This window comes from Stegostoma tigrinum, chromosome 7 (assembly GCF_030684315.1).
Source record: "Stegostoma tigrinum isolate sSteTig4 chromosome 7, sSteTig4.hap1, whole genome shotgun sequence".
Lineage (NCBI taxonomy): Eukaryota > Metazoa > Chordata > Chondrichthyes > Orectolobiformes > Stegostomatidae > Stegostoma > Stegostoma tigrinum.
In genome coordinates, this window is record NC_081360.1 from 100779157 (window position 1) to 100798092 (window position 18936).

An 18936-nucleotide genomic window follows, 5' to 3' on the forward strand; every position below is an offset into this window, starting at 1 on the left:
GCGCTGGGCTTCGCTGGAACACTGCAGCAAGCCAGAGACAGAGATGTTGGCCAGGGAACAGGGTGGTGCATTGAAGTGGCAGACAACAGGTAGTTCAGGGCCTTTCTTGTGAGGAGAACATAGATGTTCTGTGAAGCGGTTGCCAAGTCTACGCTTCATTTCCCCAGTGTAGAGGAGACCAGATTGTGTGCAGCGAATGCAGCAGTCTACACCCCGGGAAGTGCAGGAGAAGTGTTGCTTCACCTGGAAGGTATGTTTGGGCCTCTGGATACTGGGGAGAGAGCAGGTAAATGCGCAGGTGTTGCACCTTCGCCAGTTACAGGGGAAGATGCCATAGGGCTGTAGGGAGGCGTTGGGGGTGAAGGAAGTGTGGACCAGGGTGTCCTGGAGGGAATGGTTCCTGCGGAAGGTGGACAAGGGAGGGGAGGGGAATATGTGTCTGGTGGTGGCATCTTGCTGGAGGTGGCGGAAATGGCATCTGATGATCTTCTGGATGTGGATGCTGGTGGGATGGTAGGGGAGGATAAGGGGGACCCTATCGCTGTTGTGGGAGGAAAGAGAAGGGATGAGGGCGGAAGTGCAGGAGATGGGTCAGACCTGGTTGAGGCCCCTGTCAACAATGGAGCTGGGGAATCCTCGGTTGAGGAAGAAGGTGGACATTTCGGAGGCTCACTTGTCAAAGTTGGCCTCATCTGAACATATGCGACAGAGATGGAGGAACTGAGAGAATGGGATGTAGTCTTTATAGGAAGTGGGGTGTGAGGATTTAAAGAGATAGTAGGAACTGCTGGAAAATCTGAGATAACAAGGTGTAGAGCTGGATTTTTGAAAAAGGGTCTAGGCCCGAAACATCAGCCTTCCTGCTCCTCTGATGCTGCTTGGACTGCTGTGTTCATCCAGCTCTACACCTTGTTATCTCTTATGTGAGGATGTATAGTCCAGGTAGCTGTGAAGTCAGAGGGTTTATAGTGGATATTAGTGGCCAGTCTATCCCCAGAAATGGGAACAGAAATGTCAAGGAAAGGAAGGGAGGAGTTAGAGATAGACCAGGTGAAAGTGAGGGCAGGGTGGAAATTGGAGGCGAAATTGATGAAGTTTTCCAAATCCAGATGAGAGAGGGAAGCAGCATTGATGAAATCATCAATGTATTAGAGAAAGAGTTGTGCGTGGGGGCCAGAATAGGACTGGAACAAGGAATGTTCCACGTACCCCACGAAGAGGGATTTCCATGACAATGGAAACAATGATGGCTGCTCCTTCACTGTTGCTCGGTCAAAATTCTGTCATTCCCTCTCTAATGGCATTGTAGGTCAGTCTACAGCTGGTGGACTGCAGTGATTCAAGAAGGCAGCTCGCCACCACTTCCTCAAGGGAGCAACTAAGGATGAGCAAGAAATACTAGCCAGCCAACAACGCCCACATCCCACAAATGAAGGGAAAAAAAGCATAAGAATTTCCCAGGTTCTATCTAATGAACCAAATCCTTTAATTATTTTCAGTTCCTCAGATAGTGAAGCAGTCCATGTTCAAATCCAATAAGCTCTGGACAGTATCAAACTGGGGCATCACTGAGTAGGATGTTGATAAACTGCTTGATAGCACTGTTGATCACGCCTATCAATTGGTGATTAACATCATCAGGACAATCAGTAATGGTAATATGGGTCTTGTTACTAAAATCCCAAAAAGCAGACAAAAAAAATGCATAGGCTGAAATTTGAACCTTCAAATATTACTGTCTTTGTGGTTCAGTTTTATGCTGAGCTAATGATTTTTATTTCTGTTATTCCTGAATACATGGTTGAACTTGTCACAGGACCATAGGAATAAGATGATCGCTAAAAAATTTCATGGGGAGCTCGAGAAACATCGATTTATTTATTTGTTCATTCATTTTATCATAAGATGTGGACATCACTGACACAGCCAATTTTTATTGGACGTCCCTAGTTGCCATTGAGAAGCTGATGATTGTGACTAAATGACTAAGTTCTATTTCAGAGGCCAGTTAAGGGTGAACCACATTGCTGAGAGCTTGGAGTCACATAGAGACTGAAAAAAGGTAAGGTTCCTTCCCTGTAGAGAAATTGGAAATTGTTTAAGGTTTTATAATAAGTGGTGATTTCATTGTCACCTTTACTGAAACTAGCCTTTATTCCATATTAATTGAATAAATTGAATTTCCTCAGCTACCTTAATGGATTTTCCGGTCCAGATTTTGGATCATTTGTCCATGTCTCTGGATTACTACCACAGCAATGTGTCTATGATGTACCAAACCTAACAGCAGTTGAGAATGTGGACCTTGCTACCACAGGGAGTAGCTGGGGGAGATTACAGATACACTTCAGGGAAAGCATGCATTTGAATAAAGTACCTAGATCTCTCAACTATTTTGTAATTCACTCCCACGTACCCATTGTTCTATTTATCTGTATCCCTTGATATCGCAGTCCGTAGCTCACTCACAGGTTTCCTGTGCTTGGTTATCCTACAGTTCAGACAGAAACATAGATAATAAAGTGTGAAGCTGGATGAACACAGCAGGCCAAACAGCATCTCAGGAGCACAAAAGCTGACGTTTCGGGCCTAGACCCTTTCAGATAGAAACATACCTGTTTTACAAGTCTTCAGTCTGTGTTTCACTGGACTCTACATCTATATGGCTACTTTCTAAGCCCTTTTGTTATGTTGGTAGATATAAATAAAAATAACTACAGTATAGAATCATTGAACTCCACAGTGTGGGAACAGGCCATTCAGCCCAACAAGTCTGCACCGATCCTCCAACCAGCATCCTACATAAGCGCATCCTCCTAAATCTTTCGTAACAAGACCCATATTACCATTACTGATTGTCCTGATGATGTTAATCACCAATTGATAGGTGTGATCAACAGTGCTATCAAGCAGTTTATCAACATCCTACTCAGTGATGCCCCAGTTTGATACTGTCCAGAGCTTATTGGATTTTCCCAAAACAAATGCACCTCACCTACATATCCCTGAACTCTATGGGTAATTTAGCATGGCCAATCCACCTAACCTCGTGCTTGGACTGTGGGAGGAAACCAGAACACCCAGCAGGAACACACATAGACACAGGGGAGAGCGTGCAAACACCACACAGGCAGTTGACCGAGGACAGAATCGAACCCAAGTCCCTGGCGCTGTGAGGCAGCACTCCTTACCACTGAGCCACCGTGCCACCCCAGTGGGCATAGAGGCACTTGTTGCCAGAATCACATTTTATTCCCCGGCCCAGTGATGTCTTACTTTGAAAGTTCCTGCCTGTTTAAATAAGAAATTACGAAGACTTGTGAAAATAGCCTAGTCCATCACGCAAGCCATCCTTCCATCCATTGAAGAAAGACAAAAACAAAGTTGCTAGAAAAGCTCAACAGGCCTGGCAGCATCTGTGAAGGGAAAAACAGAGTTAACGTTTCGGGTCCAGTGACACTTCCTCAGACCCTTACATCCATTGACTTTATCTATACTTTTCACTGCCTCGGGAATGCAGCCAACATAATCAAAAACCCCTCCCACCCCGACTATACTCTCTTCCAACCTCTTCTTTCCAGGAGAAGATACAAAAGCTTAAACACACATACCAACAGATTCAAGAGCGGCTTCTTCCCTGCTGTTATCACATTTCTGAATGGACTCTCAAATTTTAAATTTAATGTTGATATCACTCTTTGTGCACCTTTTCTGCATCTGTAACACTGTTTTCTTTGCTCTGTTCTATTACCGAATGCACTTTGTACGGTGTGAACCGTCTGTTCTGCATGCAAAGCAAAACTTTTTGCTGTACCTGGGGTACATGTGACAATGATGAATCAAATCAAATGAAACTAAATCTCACCACTTCCTGATCTCCAACCTTTGCACTCTGAATTAACTGCAGAGTATGAGCCAAAGGCCTGATCTCAGACAGACCACACATTGTTCATGCAAAGCAAGTATGGTGGTGATACTGATCAGAGCCTGAACCCTAGAATCTGAGGAATTTAAGTTGTCAATTTTTAAAAAAATCCTGCGTCATAAAGCCACAAAACTGGGTAATCATAAAAATGCCACCTGTCCTCCTTATGTAGCTGTGTGTAACTCCAGGCCCACAACAATGTAGTTCACTCTTAACCGGCCTCTAAAATGGCCAAGCGAACACCTCAGTTGTATTTGCTGTGCCCTTCTCAAGGACAGTTTGGAATGGGCAATAAATCCTGGTCTTGCCAGTTACGCCCACATCTCATGAATGAATAAAAATTCCTACGACAGTAAAGAGCTCTTTGTAGTTGAGTAAGTTTATGATTATAGAGTTGGACTCTCTGCACTAAAGAGGTAAATGCAGGAACTGCGAGCATAAAATCAACAGAGCAGAAGCAGTTGTTTCTGCGTTAATTAAAAGGTTGAAATGTCAGCCATGGAGAAGTAAATATTTGCTGAAAGTTGGAGTAAATTCACTGTCAATTTTACCGTCGAGCATGTAGATTCATAAACTTTATATACAAAGGCATATAATCCAATAGAAATATTGTAAGATTTGAAAGAGAAGGAATTGATATTCACACCCTATTTCCATTACTAAAGTGGACGAATGTGGTGTCATCAGTTAACTGATTGAGTAGGGTGCTAGAGGTCACAAACATCATTGTCTTCTTAGACAGCCCCTCAGGACTGAGGCTGATCTGTCTCTATTACAGATTGATGGACTTTGAAATGGCTGATAGGTCCAGTGTTCAGTCTGCGGGCTCTGACATACATGGTGGGTGGAGTATTGTGCAGATGGGTTGTTTGAAGATCTGTGCACTCTGTCTGTCACCTCAGTTTCACTGCTGCCCATTCACCATTCCTGGCGTGCTCAGCGTCTCCTAGAACAACCCTTCTGTGTTTTGGCTCATCACAGGCTTGAGCCATGGACTCATACAGAATGGAAAAATGCCCTTCAGTCTAACTAGTCTGTGCCAAACATAATCTCAATCTAATCTAGTCCCACCTGCCTGCTCATGGCTCATGTCCCACCAAGTCTTTCCCTTTCATGTACTTATCTAAGTATCATTTACACGTTGTAATTGTGCCCACATCCACCACTTCCTCAGGAAGTTTATTCCACACATGAACCACCCTCTGTGTAAAACATTTGCCCCTCGTGTCTTTTCTAAATCTCTGTCCTCACACCTTAAAAATATGACCCCCTAGTCTTGAAATCCCCCATCGAAGGGGAAAGATACCTACCATTAACCCAATCCATACCCCTCATGATTTTATGAACCTCCATAAGGTCAATTCTTAATCTCCTACGTTCCAAGGAAAAAAAAATCATCAGAGGATGGTTGACCTCTTCAGGGAAGCTTTGAGGGTGTCCCAGAAGTGTTTTCTGTCGTCGTCCTGGGAATCTCAAGCTGCAACCAAATTCCAAGTTGAGCAGGAACAGAAACAAAGTTGCTGGAAAAACTCAGCAGGTCTGGCAGCATCTGTGGAGGAGAAAATAGAGTTAATGTTTCGGGTCCGGTGACCCTTCCTCAGAACAAGTTGAGCAGTCTCGTTGAGAATTCAGGATCAGGCTCATGAGTGGCACATGCCATCCAGTCAAGCCGCTTGGTGGTGGACAGATTGGTTTGGGAGACGAGGTTAGTTTGGCAGAGGAGATTGGTTTGGGAGAGGAGGTTGCTGTCAAACCTCCATTCCTGCCCCCGATTTGGATGATCTAGTGAAGACACCACAGGTGATATTTCTGCAGAGCCTGGAGGGTCTGCTGTCGTCCAAATCTCCAAAGCACAAAGGAGCATATACTGCTACTGAGTAACTAAACATTGATATTGTGTAGATAACAAAGTGTGGGGCTGGATGAACACAGCAGGCCAAGCAGCATCTTAGGAGCACAAAAGATGACGTTTCGGACCTAGATTCTTCATCCCGAAACGTCAGCTTTTGTGCTTCTAAGATGTTGCTTGGCCTGCTGTGTTCATCCAGCCCCACATTTTGTTATCTCGGATCTGCATCTGCAGTTCCCATTATCATTGATATTGTGTAGCACTGTATGTGACTTCTTCAGTTCAATTGATATAGTGAAGCAATGGACTTTAGTTATTTGTTCAGGATATGGAAAGCCAATCAGACAATACCCCCACCCTCAGTCTGAATGATCTGCTCGTGTTTTCTTGAGGTTGCAATCCATAATCCTCTTACTCACTGCTACCAAATGAGCTAGAATGACACACCCTCTGAGGTAACAGAATAAAGATAAAGATAACTTTGAAAGGGTACATTCCGGTTTGTTTTGATAGATATTTCCACTGTTCATTATAAATATGACTTGTATATAACTAAGTATTTACACAGCACCTTCATGACCTCATCCCAACATGACTCATTGTCAAGGAAATATTTTTGAAAAGTAGTCAGTAGAGGTAACTTGGCAGCCAGTTCACATGTAGGAAGATCCCACGAAGATAAATGACACAACAATGTATTTATATAGTGTCTTTAATGTAATTAAACGTCCCAAAGCACTCCACAGATGTATTATAAAACAAATATGCTGCTGAATCACATAAGTGGATTGTAGTTCAAATGATCAAAAATAAGCCTTAAAGGAGCTTGGCAAGGTTGCGAGTTTTATGGAAGGAATTGCAGGTCTGAGGGTCCAGGCAAAGGAATGTACGCTAGCAATGCTGGAGCTATTACAGTTCTGTGCTCGTGGCCAGAATTGATGGAGCATGGGTTTCTCAGATAGTTGTTGAGCTGAGAGAGACTATACAAACAGGAAAAAGTCAGGCTATGGAGGGACTGGAAAGCAGGAATAAACGTTAAAATCAAGGCATAGCTAGAGGAGATGTCAGAGCACACAGGGATGATGGATGAATGAGACTTGGTGCAAGCTGAAACACAGGCAGCAAAGTCTTTGGATGTATACAAGAGGGTAGAATCCAGGAGGGTAGACCAGCCAGGACTGCAAAGTATATTCTCGTCTTGTACAAGATATAGGTCTGAAAGAGAGTTTTAGCAAATGAACTAAGACAGAGGGGAAGATTGGATGATGTTATGGAAGGATCAAATGGGTGGTCTTAGTGAGAGACTGAACAGGAAGTCAGAAGCTCATCTTTAGGTCAACTGTGACATCATTGCGAAGGGATAGACATGACCTCAGATTGTCCAACTTACAGGGAACAGAGAGCATTGTTGGGGAAAGGAGTTTGGAGCTGGCGCCAAAACCATTCTGCAGATGCTGGAGACTCCGAGATAACCAATAATTGGAGGAAATTTCTGCTCATCTAGTGTTAACGCCAGATAAACAGTGTGATAACTGAGCAGCAGCGGAGGAGTTGAAAGTGTCATGGCAGTGTTACCAGATAATCATATTTTGGTGTTATTGGTTGATGGATAATTAAGTGGAGTATCAGGGGGAGAAAAAAGTGTTCACTCATGGGACATGGGCATCGCTGACTGGACCAGCATTTATTACCTGTCCCTAGTTGTCCCTTGACAAGGTGGTGGTAAGCTGCCTTGTTGAATCACTGCTGTCCATGTGTTGTAGGTTGACCCACAGTGGCCTTAAGAAGCGATCTCCAGGATTCTGACCCAGAGACATTGAAGGAACGGCAATATATTTTTTAAGTCAGGATGGTGGTGGAATTGAGGGGAACGTGCAGGGGGTGATATTCCCATGTATCTGCTGCCCTTGTTCTTCGAGATGCAAGTGCTCCTGGGTTTGGAAGGTGCTGTCTGAGAATCTTTGGTGAGTTTCTGCAGTGCATCTTGTAGATAGTACGCACTGTGGATGTGGTGCCAATTGAACAGGCTCCTTTGTATTGGATGGTGTCGAGCTTCTGGTGTGTTGTTGGGGCTACGATCATTCAGGCCAGTGGGGAGTATTCAATCATGCTCCTAACTTGTAGATAATGAACAGGATTTAGGGAGTCAGAAGGTGAGTTATTTACTGCGAAATTCCTAGCCTCTGACCCACTCTTGTAACCACTGTATGTGGCTAGTCTAATTCAGTGTCTGGTCAATGGTAACCCCCAGGATGTTGATAGTGGGGTATTCAGTAATGATAACATCATTGAATGTAAAAGGGTATCCACTCTTCTCCAAAATTCACCCACTTTTCTTGTAAAACTAATCATTTAATCTTCATTATCAGGTAAATGCTGCAAGCAGATCTTCAGCTTAACATCTCCTCTGAAGTGTGGCATGTTTGTCAGTACAGACCTCTCTCTTTACCGCACTGGAAATGTCAGATTGTGCACACAATTCTAGGTTCAATCCACAAACCTCTGACTCAGAAGTGAGAATGCTACAAAATAAGCTAGTAGTTGGGGAACTAAATCAAGTCTTTCCAAATTTAGTATACTACACGATAAATGCAGGCTGAACATCCCTCTCCAATAATTTTTAAGTCGAGTTTGCAAGGTGTGTCCTGAACATATTTTTAAAAATGTCACTGCACTCTAATTTCCTTCAGGTCATGAAGGCTTCAATAATTCAAAGCATGACAATGAAAATATGCAACAAATATTGGCTCAAAATACGTTTTACTTGGTAATGTTTCAGAAGTCAATAATTACACCAGTTCTCAATGGTCTGATCACATTGTTAGCTTTTACAAACTTATAAAACTGAGCCTCCTAAAAAGATGATTAAAAGATAAGCTGTTTAATACTCCTCCTCCCCCTCTTCTTCACCTTCAAAGGAGTCAATGCCAACCTCTTCATAATCTTTCTCCAAGGCAGCCATGTCTTCACGAGCCTCTGAGAATTCCCCTTCCTCCATCCCCTCACCCACGTACCAATGCACAAAGGCACGCTTGGCATACATCAGATCAAACTTGTGGTCCAGACGAGCCCAGGCTTCAGCGATGGCCGTGGTGTTGCTTAGCATACACACAGCTCGTTTCACCTTGGCCAGGTCCCCACCAGGCACTGCAGTCGGGGGCTGGTAGTTGATGCCAACCTTGAAACCAGTTGGGCACCAGTCCACAAACTGGATGCTGCGTTTGGTCTTGATGGCACCAATGGCAACATTGACATCTTTTGGCACCACATCACCACGGTAGAGCAGGCAACAAGCCATGTACTTGCCGTGGCGTGGGTCACACTTGACCATTTGGTTTGCCGGTTCAAAGCAGGCATTGGTGATCTCAGCCACAGACAGCTGCTCATGGTAAGCTTTCTCAGCTGAGATGACTGGGGCATAGGTAGCCAGAGGGAAATGGATACGTGGATAGGGAACTAAATTGGTCTGAAACTCTGTCAGGTCAACATTCAAAGCACCATCAAAGCGGAGAGAAGCTGTGATGGAGGACACAATCTGACTAATGAGCCGATTCAAATTGGTGTAGGTTGGGCGTTCAATGTCCAGGTTTCTGCGGCAGATATCATAGATGGCTTCATTATCTACCATGAAGGCACAGTCTGAGTGTTCGAGAGTCGTATGTGTCGTCAGGATAGAGTTATAAGGTTCAACCACAGCTGTGGAGACCTGAGGAGCTGGGTAGATGGAAAATTCCAGCTTGGATTTCTTCCCAAAGTCAACAGAGAGACGTTCCATCAGCAGGGACGTGAATCCAGAGCCTGTGCCTCCACCGAAGCTGTGGAACACCAGGAAGCCCTGAAGACCCGTGCATTGGTCAGCCTGTGGAACAGAGCAGGAACAATCCATCAGATACAAACTGTTATTAGAGCCTACTGGCAAACTTGTTGGAAGTGGCCACTCACCAGCTTACGGATTCTGTCCAGGACAGAGTCAATCAGCTCCTTGCCGATGGTGTAGTGCCCACGAGCATAGTTATTGGCAGCATCTTCCTTCCCAGTGATGAGCTGCTCAGGGTGATACAGCTGGCGATAGGTACCAGTACGGATCTCATCTGGAATCAGAACAGCAAGTGGAGGTCAGTCTACAATCCGATAGGATGTATAATAAACTTTGAAGAGTTAAACGCTTTTGCACTGGGGCAAGAAAATAGTGAAGGGGAACAACGGGAGTCTGCAAATAAACACAAGCAGAAAAGATTGGCCATAAATAAACCCATGATGTGGAGATGCTGGTGTTGGACTGGGGTGAACAAAATCACCTCACCTGGCAAAGGAGCAGTGCTGTGAAAGCTTGTGATTTTAAATAAACCTGTTGGACTATAACCTAGTGTCAAACTTTCTGGCAAAAATAAACGATTTAACTTGGGTAATGAGTATTGGGCTAGAGAACTGACATTGGCATGAGTTTGGGATTATGTTACATAACTTGTAAATCCAGAGATTTTCACAGATTTGTTATGGTGTAGACGGAGGCCATTCAGCCCATCATGTCTGCACCAGCTCCTCAGGTGAGCATCAGAACCCACTCTGACTGTCTGACTGTTCTCCAGACTGGAGAAGTTTGAACAGTTTTAAACATAGAAATGAAACGCTCTGTCACTATAACTGACTGTTGCACTGGTGCTCATGAAAACACAAATGATTTTCTACAGCCCTTTAGAGAGCGAACACCAGTCAAACTTAAACCAGCCTGGCCTATATCCTGAGGATGAGTTACAAAGACAGCCACGTATTTATGTACTTGAACAAATTTAGAGGACTGAGGTAATTACTTCCTGTCCCCACACATAGCAGGTCCCAGAATGAGGAATCAATCCACAGCGTCACTAGTTGATCTGGGGCCAGGTTATACTTTGGAAAAGGTACAGGATAACTAGTCGCTGAAGACAGCATTCAAAAGGTGAAGGAATATTAATGGCTTTTGGGAATTGTTTTTTGTTTCCTTGGGGAGATGGTCTAAAGAACTCCATATAAGTCAAAGTAATGAATTAATGTGGAATTACCTACAGTTTACAGTACCATGTGGGCCTTTCAGCTTCACCGGTCTGTTCAGATGCTTACACGCCCCAGGTGAGTCCCCTCACACCATTCTCCATCCAGCATATCCCTCTAGTCTTTTCTTAACATGTAATTAGTCCGCTTCCCCTTAAATTATCCCATTGATCTTCATTACTTCATGTAGTAGGAGCTTCCACGTTCAAGATATTTCTGGATAAAGAGTTTTCTCCCGAATGCCCTAGTGGGTTCATTACTGACTGTCTTTTATTTATGGCCATGTGTTTTACACTCTGCCACAAGCAGAAACTCTCTATTTCCATCCTGTCGAGCTGCTTCATAATTTTAAAGAGCTCTCTCTCCTGGTCATTGCTCAACCCTTCTCTTTACTAAATGGGGGGGTTGTCTCAGTCTCTTCAGCTCAGAGCCAGGTTATATCTGGAGCAAGTCCACTCCTGGTGACAGGTTCAGGCATGATAGCAGCAAAGACCCGGAAGCAATTTCAACACCTGGAAAGGCTATGCATGCGAGACTCACAGGCTGACTAAGACTCCAGGCCCGGCCCAGTCCAACGCCAGGGCACGGCTAGGCCCAGGTGTCTGCATTGGTGTTTCCAAACACCTTTATGGAGATGCAACTTAGACTTTAAGATCTGCATGTTTTTCTTACCTTTGGCTTTCATTTATTTCTGCCGTCGTTTGTTTTTTTTTACATTCTGGTTTTGCAACCAAGACAACCTGGGAGAATGGCGACTTTGTACACTTTTCGCTGTTTTTATGTATTCCTACACTCAAGTACGTGTGACAATAAAATCTAATGCTAATTCTAACAAGGATCAAAAACCAATACAAACCAATCACAGTGGGTTCCAGATCCACAAACACAGCCCTGGGTACGTGTTTGCCAGATCCTGTATGACTGAAGAATGTTGTATAGGAGTCATCCACAACTCCACAAGATTTGTCGCCTGTCATCTGTCCATCGGGCTGGATCCCGTGCTCCAAACAGTACAGCTCCCAGCAGGCATTGCCCATCTGGACACCAGCCTGGCCAACATGGATGGAGATACATTCACGCTGTAGAATGAAGAAAAGCATCATGGCTCTCAGAAACAATGCTAATGGACAACAGGAATGGATATAGCGAGAACAATCTTGCCCCTGAAATCTTGTTAAGCCATTTGGAATCAATGTGATAATCTACTATCTACTCACCACCCCTCTACTAGCTTACCTTTCCTCATGGGTTACAACACCCCACACTCTGTTCCTTCTGTTCCTCCCTACTCCTGACCTTCAGTGCTGACCTCTGGTCTCCCACAGCATCAAGCGCTGACTAGAGTCAGAGCACATCTGATCGGGAAACGATCTCAAAGCAAGAACACAGACCAATCCCACTGAACACAAGCCTGCTCTTACGAGGAGGAAAGAGAAGAGAGACAATCCATTTAGGACTGAGAGGAAGTGAAATGTCTTCACTGAAAGGAATCATGAGAATTCTGTATCCCAGAAGGTTCCCAAGTGCTCCATTGTTGAATATATTTAAGACGGAGATAGGCAGATATTTAATTTCTCATAGAAACACAGGCTGTTTAGGGCACGGGCAGGATTGGCCATGATGGTACTTAATAGAGGAGCAGGCTTGATAGTACAAATGGCCTAATCTTAATCCTTTGCCTTGTTTTCTGATAAAAAGGTCACATACTTTATGAATGATCTATGCATTGAGGCTTTGAACAGTTTTAAGCATCTTACAGTGTATTATTGAATGTTAAACATTTGGCCCTAGAGAGAAAACAAAAGTTCAAAGCAGTGGAAATATGACGCTACCCAGTTATAAATACTCTGCTTAATAGCCAGTTATGCACAGCTCATTTATATTGAGGGAAATCACTGTCTTTCCAACATTCATTGCCATTTACACAGAAGGTCACACTTCATACTACACTGTATAATCTAAGCTGATTCTAAAACTCCCTTCCTTGGATATTTCCCCACCCTGCCTTGTTCCATGTCCTCCAGGTTGATAAATCTCAATATTTGTGTTGCTCTAATTCTGGTTTCTTGTGCATTCTTAATTTACTTCTCCCCAACATTTGTAGCTGTACCTTCAGTCACCTAAACCCCAAGTTTGGGAATTCTCACCTCAATCCTCCCTACCCTTCCACTTAAATCCTACCACTTTGACCAAATATGAAGACACCTGCTGTCATATCTCTTCTTTGACTCTCTTAGAGTTTCTGCGTTAATGGGGTTACATCAGGGAAATACTTTTGTCTTTATCTACCCTGTCGTAGAGTCACACAGCACGGAAACAGACCCTTTGGTCCAACCAGTCCATGCCAAACATAATCCCAAACTGAACTAGTCCCACCTGCCTGCTCCTGGTCCATATCCCTCCAAACTTTTCCTACTCCTGCATTTAGCCAGATGTCTTTTAAATGTTGTAATTGTACCCACATCCACCACTTCCTCAGGAAATTCATTCCACACACGAGCCACCCTCTGTGTAAAAGAATTGCCTCATGTCTTTTTTTAAATCTCCCTCCTCTCACCTTAAAAATGTGCCCCTTTGTCTTGAAATTCCCCCATCTTGGGGAAAAGACAACTGCTATCAACTCTATCTAAACCTCTCATTATTTTATAAACTCCTGTCTACCTCCTATGCTCCAGTGAAAGAAAGCCCAGCCTATCAGCCTTTCCTTTCACCTCAGGCCTGCCATACCCAGCAATATCCTGGTAAATCTCTTCTGAACCCTCTCCAGATTAATAACCCTTCTTATGGCTGGGCAACCAGAGCTGGACACAGTGCTCCAGAACAGGTCTCACCAATATTCTGTGCAATCTCAACATGACTTCCCAACTCCTATTCTCAACGCCTTTTTAATTATCCTGTCTAATATATGATGCAAACTTCAAAGAACTGTATACCTGCACCCCTACATCCATCTGTTCTACAACACTCCCCCAAGGTCCTACCCTTTATTGTATAAGCTCTACCCTTGTTTGTTGTACCAAAATGCAATACCTCGCATTTATCCAGAGTGAACTCCATCTGCCATTTTTCAGCCCATTGACCCATTTGATCAAAATCCGTTTGTAATCTTAGAAAACACTTCTTCATTGCCTACAATTTGCAAACTTACTAACCATGCCTTCCAAATCATTTATATAAATGGTGAACAAAAGAGGGACCCAGAACCAATCCCTGCAGAACACCACTGGTCACAGGCCTCCGGTCCGAAAAGCAACCCTCCACCATTACTCTCTGACTCCTGCTGTGAAGCTAATTATGTATTCAACTGGCATTCCCAAGTGACCTACCTAAATTTATTAATTAGTCTACCATGCAGAACCTTGTCAAAGGCTTTACCAAAACCCAAATAAACAATGTCTGCTGCTGTGCCATCATGTTAACACAGAATAATACAGTTGTACACAACAGAAACAGACCCTTTGGTCCAAGGTAATGGGAACTGCAGATGCTGGAGAATCCAAGATAATAAAGTGTGAAGCTGGATGAACACAGCAGGCCAAGCAACATCTCAGGAGCACAAAAGCTGACATTTTGGGCCTAGACCCTTCATCAGAGAGGGGGATGGGAGAGGGTTCTGAAATAAATAGGGAGAGAGGGGGAGGTGGACCGAAGATGGATAGAGGAGAAGATAGGTGGAGACGAGAGTGTAGGTTGGGAGCTGGGGAGGGGATAGGTCAGTCCGGGGAGGGCAGATAGGTGATCCCCTCCTCCCACCTCAAGCTGCACCTCCATTTCCCACCTACTAACCTCATCCCGCCTCCTTGACCTGTCTGTCCTCCCCGGACAGACCTATCCCTTCCCCACCTATACTCTCCTCTCCAGCACCTTCTCCTCTATCCATCTTCGGGCCACCTCCCCCTCTCTCCCTATTTATTTCAGAACCCTCTCCCCCTCCCCCCTCTCTGATGAAGGGTCTAGGCCCGAAATGTCAGCTTTTGTGCCCTTGGTCCAATTCATCTATGCCAAGCAGATATTCTAAATTGATCTAGTCCCATTTGCCAGCATTTGGTCCATATCCTTCTAAATCCCTCACATTCATATACCCATCCAGATGCCTTTAAAATATTGTAAGTGTACCAGCCTCGACCACTTCCTCTGGCAGCTCATTCCATGTACACACCACCCTCTGCGTGAAAAAGTTGCCCCTAAGGTCCCTTTTAAATCTTGCCCCCTCACCATAAACCAATGCCCTATCTTGAAGACTTCAATCAGATCACTCCTTAAATTTATAAAATTCTAGAGAAAACAGGTCTAATTTGTATAATCTCTCTTCCCATAACTTAATCCCAGAAGTCCAGGTAGAATTGCAATTGAGGCTGGATCATCAATATATTTATGTATATTGATGCGATTAATGTAAGATTACCATCCTACAGAGTTCATGAAGAAAAGGTGTTATATCAATATGAGTTGTGAACCTGAGGCCAACAGTTCAGTGCATTACTAGGGAGTGCTGCAATCTCAAACCTGCTGTCTCTTAACCAAAGCATGTTAACAGCTTCAACCCTGAGTCTGTCCAATGTCACAAACTGGCGAAGAGCAAGGAGCATTGTTAATGTCCTGGTGAACATGAATATCTACACTCTTGCATTGGGATTTATTTCCTACAGTCTAGTGTACAGCAAGACTCCACCACCGGCCCTGGTTATTCACAACTGCTCGCATCCAGCCCACAGAGATTAGGATCTTGGCAATCCTCCCTAGCTGGACTTTGCCAGGCTTTCTTTGGCCAGCACCATTTTCTTTATTCCTTTCCCATCTGGTGGTGTCCATTCTGCTCTTGTTCTGGTAGACCGTACTTCTCAGAGCTTAGATACATGTTCTGCCAGTCTTAGTCATCTCTTAGTCACAATTACCCCTCTGACCAGATCTGTGTGGCATTTTCTCATTTGAATGTTCTCTCTTTAAATGATGTCCATGATTGGCCTTTACCTGCTTGAAGCATTGTTTGGCTATAACACTTCCCTAGATAACAATACTAACTACACTTTAAAAAGAATCAATTAGCTAGGCAGGAAGCTCTGACCATATGAAAGGCGCTGTACAAATGCAAGTCCCTTCAACATTGATCTCAATATTTCAATTGTTTCTGCTCCTGCACATCCAAGTGTTACCTCTGGCTCATTTTGTTGGGGATGTTTAAGTACCAACTAAGCATGTTGTTTAAACTAACATTCCTCATGAGGAAGTGCTACAATGTCAGACATGCCTCCAGTTCAAGAATCTCCATCCAGGAAAATAGTTTTGTCTTTATCTGGTGTGCCTTTTCCTGTTAACATCGTGAAGACTCCAAATCAGATCACTCCTTAAACGTCTAAATTCTAAAAAAAAAGGTTCTAATTTGTGTAATCGCTCTTCCCATAATTTAATCCCAGAAGTCCGGGTGCAATTGCTGTTGAGGCTGGGGCATTAAGTATGTTTAAGGCTGAGACAAACAGCCAGGGGAAATAATATCAGAGATACCTTGCAGCCCAATGGTATCAATGTGGACTTCACCAGTTTCAAAATCTCCCCTTCCCCTACTGCATCCCTAAACCAGCCCAGTTCGTCCCCTCCCCCCACTGCACCACACAACCAGCCCAGCTCTTCCCCCCCCACCCACTGCATCCCAAAACCAGTCCAACCTGTCTCCGCCTCCCTAACCAGTTCTTCCTCTCACCCATCCCTTCCTCCCACCCCAAGCCGCACCCCCAGCTACCTACTAACCTCATCCCACCTCCTTGACCAGTCCGTCTTCCCTGGACTGACCTATCCCCTCCCTACCTCCCCACCTATACTCTCCTCTCCACCTATCTTCTTTACTCTCCATCTTCGGTCCGCCTCCCCCTCTCTCCCTATTTATTCCAGAACCCTCACCCCATCCCCCTCTCTGATGAAGGGTCTAGGCCCGAAACGTCAGCTTTTGTGCTCCTGAGATGCTGCTGGGCCTGCTGTGTTCATCCAGCCTCACATTTCATTATCCAGGGGAAATCAACGGTTATGGGGAAAAGCAGGAAAATGGAGTTGAGGATGATCAGATCAGCCATGAGCAAACGTGATGGGCTGAATGGCCTATTTCTGCTCCTATGTCTTATGGTAATTTAGCAAAAATGTGACAGCTACATTACACAGCAAGCTTGCACAAACAGTAATATGATTCATGTTATGGTTGAAGGCCAAATGTTGGCAGAGATTGAACCTGTTCTCCTTCCAGATTTGGGACAGCATGGTGTCTCAGAGATTAGCACTGCTGCCTCGCACTGCCAGGGACCTGGTTTCAATTCCACCCTCAAGCGACTGACTGTGTGGAGTTTGCACGTTGTCTTTATTTCTGCGTAGGTTTCTTCCCACGCTCCAAAGATGTTCAGGTTAGGCGGATTGGCCATGCTAAATCACCCATGGTGTCCAGGCTAACTGGATTGGCCATGGGAAATGCAGAGTTACATGGATAGGGTAGGGAGATGGGTCTGGATGGGACGCTTTTTGGAGAGTCAGTGTGGACTCAATGGGCCGACTGGCCTGTCGGGATTCTATGATTCGAACAGTGACATCTGGGAGAGTGGATGGGGTCTGGGGTTAATGCCCCAATTGGAAGCATCAGTCCAGATTACATACTGAAACCTCAGCTGTGGGACTTGAGCCCATGACCAGAGAAGACAGCATACGCATTAAATCATACCCAATAACCACTCGATGTCTCACAACTCCTTTACCATAACAGAAAGGAATAGGAGCAGGCCATTCGGCCCCTCGAGCCTCCTCTGCTATTCAATGAATATGGCTCATGTCCACTTTCCTGCCCTTTCCTTATAACGCTTGATTCCCTGACTGATCAAGAATCTAACAATCTCAGCCATAAATACACACAAGGGCTCTGCCCCCACAGCGTCTCTGGCAAGGAGTTCCAGACTCTCAATCCTTTGAGAGAATAAATTCCTCCTTGTCTCAGTGTTAAATTGGTGCCCCTTTATTCTGAGACTTGTGCATTAGGCACAGTGATGTGCTGTGTACCAAACCTTCCTGGGAAGACTCCAACAGGAAGCAAGGTTCAGAACATTTCAGTGGGAAAGGGCATGAGTGCTTGCACACCAGCATAACTGGCAGAGATAGTAGGAACTGCAGATGCTGGAGAATCCAAAATAACAAGGTGTAGAGCTGGATGAACACAGCAGGCCAAGCAGCATCATAGGGGCACAAAAACTGACGTTATGGGGGTCTAGGCCCGAAATGTCAGCATAACTGGCAGACTACTTTTCCACAGGATTACCAGCCATTAAAACTGGGTCATTCATTTCTCACTAAGAATTCTGTATAATTCTCTAGTTGTCAAAGATTTGGAGATTAGATCAATCATTCAAAAACTTCAAGTGCAGGGTCAGTAGATTGTTGTGTGAGGAAAAGGGCTGTTAAATGCTGTTGAGGAGGTTTCAGTCCTGGTTTGGTATGTTAAGTTGATAAATTAAGTTCAATGGATCAAATAATCTACCACTGGTTTTACATTTTTGGGATGTGAGCATCACCCTGCTAGGCTTGGCCATTCCTAACTGACTTTGAGAGGCTGCTGGTGAAGAGAGTCTGGATTGGTGAGGATTATATTTGCCGGAGTTTAGAGCAATGAGGGAGAATCTTATAAAAACCTATAAAACAGGACTAGACAGGGCAAACACAGGAAAGATGTTCCCGTTGACTGGGTAGTCCAGAATCAGGGGTCACAATTTAAGGATATGGGAGTAAGCCATTTTAGGACTGAAGAGGAGAAATGTCTTCACCCAGAGAGTGGGGAGCCTGTGGGATTCTCCCCAACCCCAACCGCAAAGCGGGTGAGGCCAAAACATGGAAAGTTTTCGAAAAGGAGTCAGACTTAGTTCTTACAGCTAAAGGGATCAAAGGTTATGGAGAGAAAAAGGGGAACAGGGGAATGAGTTGGATGGCCAGCCATGATCATATTGAATGGCGGGGCAGGCTCAAAGGGCAAATGACCTTCTCCAGTTCCTATTTACAGTTTTTCTGTGGTGATCCACCCCGTTAGTCACTGCAGCCTTACATGATTTAGGCAGACCCACAGTTTTAGTATTTCTACAGTTATTGACAACTTGCTCAGCAGGTAGCTGGT

General features: G+C 44.5%; 1 protein-coding gene across 1 annotated transcript in view; it reads right to left on the bottom strand.

Annotated features, from left to right (window-relative positions):
• Nucleotides 1–8517: 8517 nt before the first annotated feature.
• The window catches only part of LOC125453899 (tubulin alpha chain-like), a 35805-nt gene continuing 25386 nt past the window's right edge, over nucleotides 8518–18936 (bottom strand). Inside the window, exons 2-4 of the mRNA XM_059647549.1 lie at nucleotides 11662–11884; nucleotides 9717–9865; nucleotides 8518–9633 (exon numbers count right to left, since the gene is read on the bottom strand). Of these exons, the coding sequence (XP_059503532.1) occupies nucleotides 8656–9633; nucleotides 9717–9865; nucleotides 11662–11884 (1350 nt within the window). The 3' untranslated portion in view covers nucleotides 8518–8655. The remainder of the gene's footprint in view (nucleotides 9634–9716; nucleotides 9866–11661; nucleotides 11885–18936) is intronic.